Source organism: Rhinopithecus bieti, unplaced genomic scaffold (assembly GCF_001698545.2).
Source record: "Rhinopithecus bieti isolate Rb0 unplaced genomic scaffold, ASM169854v2 scaffold_11744, whole genome shotgun sequence".
Lineage (NCBI taxonomy): Eukaryota > Metazoa > Chordata > Mammalia > Primates > Cercopithecidae > Rhinopithecus > Rhinopithecus bieti.
Window position 1 is genome coordinate 2,747,947 of NW_016807094.1, and position 8,844 is coordinate 2,756,790.

An 8,844-nucleotide genomic window follows, 5' to 3' on the forward strand; every position below is an offset into this window, starting at 1 on the left:
TTGGTCAGGCGCGGTGGCTCACACCTGTAATTCCAGCACTTTGGGAGGCTGAGGCAGGCGGATCACAAGGTTAGGAGATCGAGACCATCCTGGCCAACACGGTGAAACCCCGTCTCTACTAAAAATACAAAAAATTAGCCAGGCATGGTGGCGTGCACCTGTAGTCCCAGCTACTCAGGAGGCTGAGGCAGGAGAATGACGTGAACCCGGGAGGCGGAGCTTGCAGTGAGCTGAGATTGTGCCACTGCACTCCAGCCTGGGTGACAGAGTGAGGCTCCATCTCAAAAAAAAAAAAAAAAAACACATACATTATATGTAAAATAAAGTCACCAGCATCCAGCCCTAAATATCATCATCCTTTGAAAGCTGTCACAATTACTCCTGGTGACTCACAGTGCTCTGCTGGACACAGCGCAAGAATTCCCGGAACCCACGGGTGCCCAGTCTCTCTCGATGGTCTTTCCTTTCTGGGCACTGACTCTTGACTACAGTTGTTGGCCAGGATATACTATCCCCTCTTATTTTTATATATCACTGAGACTGTCAAAAACAAGCTTTTATAAAGATAGTGAAGACGAAGAATAGAAAACGCCTGCACCCACCCAATGAGAAGGACACAGTTTTACTCTGCAGTTAACCTAAGCAAAACAGTAAATAATGAGCCACAGTGGTGAGTAACAGGGTTTGTGGTTTATCTTTATTTTATAAGGCATAGATAAGTCTCTTGGCACAAACTTGCCCATGTTCCACACGTCTCATGTTTGAGTTCTGTGTGAGTCTCTCTTCTGCACAGGGAGGTGTGATTGCAAGGCTACTCTGCTCAGTGGTCATGGTGTGGGTGTGGTGCTTTATCAGTGACCGCAGAGAACACTCCACCTGTGCCACACAGGCTGCTGCTTGTTAAGAGTTTGGTTAATATAATCTTTATGATCTCATTTCTAAGGAGGGTTTTTTTTTCTTTTTCTACCAGAGGCTCTACTTCTCTTGTTTGTTGGTCAAAAAAAAGCTCCTTATCTTGACCCCCTTTCACTACCACCCTGAACACCTATTGCAAGTGTTCTGCCTAGTTCTTTTCCTTCTACACTGTGTCACTCACCTCAGATAGTCCCCATGGTACCCAGTGAATGTTCACATGTCCAGAGCTAGCACACCATCTGCAGGGTTGAGCAGCGAGCAGAACCCCAAGGATTCAGAATGGACACAGAACGCAGGTGCAGGAGGAAGCCCAGCACCCAAGGCAGAGCCTCAGTGAATAGCAAAGACCCTAAAACTGACTTGCATCCCCCAATAGATAACTCTGGACCGATGATAAAGTTTATTCAGAGTGCTCCTCCAAAATCCCTGCTCTTCATGGCGACCTATGACGACGGAAGCACAAGGTGAGTGGGTGTAGATGTGTCACAGCGGTGGGCAAGAGAAGCCAGCTGGGGCAGAGACTGCCAGGGCCTCTTAGGGACATCCTCTGGGGAGAAGTAGAAAGTCCAGGAGCAAAGTACTTCTCTAAGGAAAAAGAGTGAAAGGTCATGACAAAATAGATGGCATTTCTTTAAAAAAATCACATCACTAACCACAGAAGTACTAGAATCTAAATCAAAGGAGTATTTCAAGGAATCAAGACAAACCCGCTGTTGACCATAATTAGGACAGAAAAACTAACCTCTGGACAGAAAGCCTAAACCCAGGGTGGCATTAATACTTACAGCAATGTGAAAGGAAATTGAGATAATTTCCCTATAGAAAGAGGAAAAGAGGCTGGGCGCAGTGGCTTACACCTGTAATCCCAGCACTTTGGGAGGCCAAGGTGGGCAAATCATGAGGTCAAGGGTTCGAGACCATCCTGGCAAACATGGTGAAACCTCATCTCTACTAAAAATAAAAAAAATTAGCCAGGCATGGTGGCACGCACCTGTAGTCCCAGGTACTCGGGAGGCTGAGGCAGGAGAATCACTTGAACCCGAGAGGCGCAGGTTGCAGTGAGCCGAGATCGCACCACTGCACTCCAGCCTGGTGACAGAGTGAGACTCAAAAAAAACAAAAAAGCAAAAACACACAAGAAGAGAATAAAGAAATATGAACATACACATTCAATACTGTACTAGAAGTGGGTATAGGTCAATGCTTCTCAGAGTATATCTTACTAAGTAAACCAAACCTTTGTCTTTGCTGCAGAATGTCTAAGAACCTTCAAAGTGCTTATTTGCATTGTGAATTTCCCAGATAGGGCTACTGACCACAGCATTTCCCAAATGTATCTGACCTCAGATTCCTTTTTTCATGGAGCATCTTACCAAACCGAAGTTCCTTAGCACATACTTTGAAAAACTCTGATTTCACTCACAACAATCTAAACTCAACTGTTTCCTTTCCTGTCTACCCTCCTGTCACTTCCTCTAAATCTTACTGTTTGCAGTGGCAGTATTGTTTACATTTCTTTTTCCTTTTTGATGTGGACTTTTCTGATTATGAAAAGGGGGCAGTTTCGCCGTTTGCTTTCATCTTTCAGCAGCTTCTCTCCACCTTATTTTGTGGTCAGTAAACAAGGGGCAGAGCAATAGCCGAAAATTGTGTTGGCTGAGAGTGGGCCTGTGGTTGAACCCCCAAGCACAAGGGCTTTCCAGAATTGAGAAGTAGAATTCTGTGTCCCAAATTGGGATCTAAAATGGCTCTGGATGTCCAATGGTTAACTAGAAATGTGACATCCTCAAGAAGCATGTGTGCCTCTTAGCTGCCACTGTGTATCATGCACTGCAGCAGGAGATAAATGTGTTTAAAAACCTCCGTCCAAGGATGCACAGCATAGTACACCCAGAGCAGGGCTCCACTCCCCTCCACATCTCCCTGAGATGCTCACATGCTTTTACCTTTGTCCCGCAGACTGAATAATGATGCAAAGAATGCCATAGAAGAACTTGGAAGTAAAGAAATCAAGAACATGAAATTCAGGTCTAGCTGGGTATTTCTTGCAGCAAAAGGCTTTGAACTCCCTTCCGAAATTCAGAGAGAAAAGGTAAGTGGTTTTTAAATGTCCCTTTCCACCAGTGGTGAGTATAGTAAGTGCTGTGACTTGGAAACCTTCTGGTGGTAATGTTATAACTCCCTGTCTCCAAACATAAGAGTTTTGTCAACTGTTTCCATGAGATCAGCATTAGATACGGACAGAAGTTTCAAACTTCTCCAATCTCTTTCAAAGCAGAAAATTCTGAATGGGCTGTTGGTATTGAATTTTCACCATGCTGCAGCCAACATGATCTGTCCTGGACCTCTTCTTCCTTGGGCAGGAGGTATACCTCCCCAAGCCCCTGCTATGGGGAAAGTAAGAGAGCTCACCTCTTAGGATGGCTGAGAGCATGAACAGACAGGGTGAACGCCAAACATGCAGAAGAGGCTGGACACCAAATCAATGCTGCACACATGTGCACGATTGATTCTAAGTCCCTCCCTTTATGACTTTTATTTATCAAAGAGAAGTAAAGAGCAAAAAATGACGTTCTCACTTATTAACCACTAAGTCTCCTGTGAAAATTCCAACTGAGGGTTTGCAAAATGTGTGGGAGTAACAAGCTGAGCATCCGATGATAATCATGATGTCCTGGAGAATGTCAGAGAGTTCTGCTCTCCAGGAAATGATGCTGCGGTAACCAGTGCAGAAGAGGAGGAAATTGTGCTGCATGGCCAAGGAGCAAGCGCTCCCCACTATACCTTTTGAGGATAAGGGCCTCCTTTCCACTTAGCTAGAAATTCCAAGAAAGCAGAGATTTCTACATCTCCAGGGTGTGCAGTAGGCTGCTTCTGATTTCAGGCTCTGACATTTGGTCCTAGTCTGCCTCCTTGTGCTGTCTGGTGTGGATACAGTTCTGGGAAGAAAGACAAGCAACAGAAGCAACTCGGCATCTTCTTGTTGCCATGACCACCTGAGGTGGAGGAGAAGGGGCCTGTATAAGGTGCAACTTCAGTGCAGGCCACACAACTAGATAACTTGTGACTGGTTCCCAGGAAACCCTAGACCTTCTGTGACCCCCTCTAGTCTCATGTTCTGAAGGCTGGAAACCATGGTTATTTTAGCATGCATCTAAACAAGCATGTTTTGCCCCTGTGACTTCATGTTCCTCTAGAGCCAGGAAGTCAGCCCTGCAGAACGTGTAGGGAATGTTTCCCGGGGCCCTGGCCTCGACCCCTCCTTGCTTATGATCGTGCCTGGGCACTTGCTTGTACAGTGAGCTGTCATGGGTCTGCCCTAACAAGAGAGGCACTCTCTGAGCTCTGATTGGTGGGGCTCCTTGGGCCCCACCACTGCCTGGACCCACATTGAGGGCAAGCTGAACCAGCCACACAACAGGGAAGCAGAGGCTTGGGGTCCTGTGTTAGTTTTGTGAGGGGACGTCGTGTGATCTTAAGTCATGTCACCTCTCTGGGCTCCAGCTTTCCTGCCTCCTCCAGGGCCAGCAGCTGTGCTGCGGTGTGCCCCCCATTCTCCCCGGGATTTCCTCAGGCCGACCCTGGGGAGCGAATACTCGGCCCTCTTCTCTCCGATCCCTTGTGTGATCATGCCACAGGCTGGCATCTTCAGAACGTCCAGGCTTTATCCACCTGGCTGTGTGGTCTTGGAAGGTTATCTACCCCTTTGTGCTCAGAATCATCACCTGTGAGAGGTGAATAAAGATAGTTCCTGTCACGGAAGGACTCCTGAAGATGAAAGAAGAAAAACACATGAAGCTCAGAGTGGAGTCCTGTAACGCAGAACAGCTGGGCCTTCCTGGAGCTCCCCGGCTGGGGTGGTTAGATAATGGAGGCCCTGGTTCCACATACATACCCACACTTCCCCTTAACAGTGTCCTCCGACTTCTCTGCTCCTTCCCCACTTTTACCCTGTTCCTCTTCCTCCTCTTTCCCTCCTTCCCAGCTCCACAGTCCCCTTTAGCATCTCCAGGGGACTTGTCCTACCTTATCTAACCACCCCAGCTTATTTAACCAGCAAGGGTGACGGTGAGCAGGTACTCCTGGCACCCGGGGCGTTGTGTCACACAGGGATTGGCCCGTGCACGCAAGCATCCATGGTTATTATTACTACCAATGCTGCAGTTCTCCAGCTTATTTATGAGAGTGTCCAGACTGTATCAGAAAGGCTGGGGTGTGAGGCTGAAATCCTTTTTAACTCAAATGTTAACATCTCATCAAACAGGTTCTTCATTAATGTTTAGCTAAGTAATAGAAAACAAAAACCTCATTGGAATTGCACAGAGGTAGTGGTGGTCCTTCCTTATGATTTCCTTCATAGGAAAGAGTTTCTGGAATGGGAGAAATCAAGAGAAAGACTGAATGTCACAGGGCTGAGTTTAGAGAAGGAATGTGTTTGGAAATGGCGGCTCCAAGTGAATTTCAGGAAAATGCCTGTTTTGCCCACTTGTGTCAGCTAAAAGTTATCCAAGTTACTACAGGAGTATAAAGACGAGACCTGAACATAGCAAGCAGTCAGTGCTGGAGAGTTACTAGAGTTGCTGTGGTTCAGGGGCGCTAAAGGATGTTTGCTCAAATGTTGGCGAGGCCTGGACTGGTAGCCAGGGCTTCAAGACAGGTCTTACCACGAGCTTGAGACAAGTGCCATTGAAGGAATCATTTGTGTCTGTGTTACTTTGGCTATTCAGACTTGCAGGTGGTATATTTCCCTAAGGATGGTGTACCCATGTTGGGAGGGCCTCCTGAGTCCTCAGGGGTCTCCCCACCCCCTGTTCACTCCCACTCCACCTGCTATTTCAGGAGTCGGCTTTCTAGGCACAGTGCCTGGGCCACTCTCATGCAGAGCCTTTAATGACCCCACTACCTGCTGAATTGAATTTTAAAGTACAAGGAACTTCAAAGATTATTCCATCCAACCTCTTGGTTTTATAGGAGGAAGGAAACTGAGAAATAAATAAGGACAGGAGTCTTGGAAGTGAGGATAACCTGGTTCAGATATGGACTTGGCCACCCCGACTGCATGACCTGAGGCTGGCACTTCATAGCCCTGAGCCTCTTCTGCACCCTGAACTGTGGGTAGCGGAGCCTGCCTTGCTCCGTGACAAGCATGACACAGCAGGAGGAGCCATCATTCTCATCATCTCCAGCATGGTCTGAGTCTTGTCCCTGGTGATCCTAACTGGAGCACAGACCCTTGTCTTCAGCCCCACTCAGCTCCTCCCATGCTTTGTGTGCTCTTCCCACACCCTGCAGCTCATATGCTTGCTCTGTTCAGGTCTCGTCTGTATACTCCTGCAATAACTTTCCACGTGTGGACCTCTGCACCTGCCTCCCTCCGTGCACAGGGTTCCTTCTCAAAGCCGCCTTAAAGATCCACCTCAAGGCTGTTTCTTCTGAGAAGCCTCTCTGGCCCTGCCACCACTGCACGTAATGCCCTTGGCATTTTGTATCTTCCCTGAGAGGGCATGCAGTGCTTTGCATTGTTGTTATTTGCCTTTTCATACTTGGATTGCTAGCTTTTAAAGGCAGGAGCCACCTTTTAAGATTTCCAAAGTCTCAACAATGAATACATTAATCTGAAGGGTGTTTTTAAGAAGGGATATATAAGACAGGTAGGATTTATCCCAGACATACAAAGTTGGCTTAACATCCAAAAATCAGTCAATGTAATGTGTACAACATTAATAGAATGAAAAGCAAAACGACATGACTATCTTAACAGACACAGAAAAAAAATCTGACAAATTCAACACCCCTTTACGACAAAGAACATTCAACAAACTAAACATAAAAGAGAATTTACTCCTAGCTAATAGCATACTTGATGGTGAAAACCAGAATGTTTTTTCTGTAAGATCAGCAATGAGGCAAGGATATTCATCATTGATACTTTTTTCAACATTGTAGTGGAGATTCTAAGAAGGAAGGGAGGGGAAAGAGAGAGAGACAGAAGGAAGGGAAGGAAGGAAGGAAGGAAGGAAGGAAAGAAGGAAGGGAGGGAGGGAGGGAGGGGACAGAAGGAAGGAAGGGAAGGGAAGGGAGAAAAGAGAAAAGAAAGGAAGGAAGGAGAAGGAAAGAGAAAGAAAAAGAAAGAAAGAGAAGAAAAGAAGGAAGGAAGGAAGGGAGGGAGGGAGGGAGGAAAGAAAGATCTGTTGTCACATTAGAAAGGAAGAAGTAGACCGGGTGCAGTGGCTCACGCCTGTAATCTAGCACTTTGGGAGGCCAAGGCAGGCGAATCATGAGGTCAGGAGTTTGAGACCAGCCTGGCCAACATGGTGAAATCCCATCTCTACTAAAAATACAAAAAATTAGCCAGGCATGGTGGCGGGCGCCTGTAATCCCAGCTACTCAGGAGGCTGAGGCAGGAGAATCGCTTGAAACTAGAAAGCAGAGGTTGCAGAGCCAAGATAGTGCCACTGCACTCCAGGCTGGGCAACATGAGTGAAACTCCATCTCATAAATAAATAAATAAATAAATAAAACTATTTCTGTTTGCAGATGACATGATTTTTATATATATTAGGCTGATGCAAAAGTAATTGCACCAACTTAATAGAAATCCTAAGAAGTCCACTAAAATACTATTTGAACTTATATCAAGTTTAGCGAAGTTGCAGGACACAAAAATCAATGTAAAAACTCAATTATACTTCTCTTTACTTGCAATGAACAACCTGAAAATGAAATTCAGAAAGCAATTATATTTATAACAGTATCAAAAAAATAAAAAACCTAGGAATAAACTTAACATAGGAGATGCAAGACTACTACACTGAAAACAGTAAAACACGTTGAAAGAAATTGAGGACCTAAAAAAAAAGATATTCCATGTTCATGGGTCAGAAATGTTAATATTGTTAAGATCTCAATACTTTATTAATTGATCTACAGATTTAACACAATTCCTACTAGAATCCAAGTTGATATCTTTTGTAGAAATTGAAAAGTTTATCCTAAAATTCATATGGAAATTCAAGAGACCCAAATAACAAAACAGTCTTGAAAAGAACAAAGTTGCAGGGCTCACATGTCCCAATTTCAGAACATAACACAAAGCTGCTGTGATTGAGATCATATCACTCTGGCATAAAGATAGGCATACAGAGAAATTAAATAGAATTTAGACTCCAGCAGATGTGCATGTTCTCACATTTTTGATCAATTCACTTTAGACAAGAGTGCCAAGATTATTTAATGGGGAATGAATCATCTCTTCAACAAATGGTATTGGGAAAGCTGGATATTCACATGGAAAAGAATAGATTTGGACCCTACCTCACACTATTTACAAAAATTAAGTAACAGTAATTGAATATGTAAATTGAAGGGCTAACACTATTAAACTCTTAGAGGAAAACAGAGGCATAAATTTTTGTGACTTTGGTTTAAGCAATGGTTTCTTAGTTATGACACCACTAACAACAAAAGAAGGAGAATAAAATACTTCAAACAGAATAAAATACCTAGGAATCCAACTTACAAGGGATGTGAAAGACCTCTTCAAGGAGAACTACAAACCACTGCTCAACGAAATAAAAGAGGATACAAACAAATAGAAGAACATTCCATGCTCATGGATAGAAAGAATCAATATCGTGAAAATGGCCATACTGCCCAAGGTCATTTATAGATTCAATGACATCCCCATTAAGCTACCAATGACTTTCTTCGCAGAATTGGAAACAACTACTTTAAAGTTCATATGGAACCAAAAAGCCCACATTGCCAAGACAATCCTCAGCCAAAAGAACAAAGCTGGAGGCATCATGCTACCTGACTTCAAACTATACTACAAGGCTACAGTAACCAAAACAGCATGGTACTGGTACCAAAACAGAGATATAGACCAATGGAACAGAACAGAGCCCTCAGAAATAATACCACACATCT

At 44.6% G+C, this 8,844-nt stretch overlaps 1 protein-coding gene across 1 annotated transcript in view; it reads left to right on the forward strand.

Annotated features, from left to right (window-relative positions):
- The window catches only part of FAM3B (FAM3 metabolism regulating signaling molecule B), a 51,082-nt gene that overhangs the window by 39,819 nt on the left and 2,419 nt on the right, over nucleotides 1-8,844 (forward strand). Inside the window, exons 5-7 of the mRNA XM_017880241.1 lie at nucleotides 396-436; nucleotides 1,147-1,379; nucleotides 2,875-3,007. Coding sequence (XP_017735730.1) covers nucleotides 396-436; nucleotides 1,147-1,379; nucleotides 2,875-3,007 — 407 coding nt within the window. The remainder of the gene's footprint in view (nucleotides 1-395; nucleotides 437-1,146; nucleotides 1,380-2,874; nucleotides 3,008-8,844) is intronic.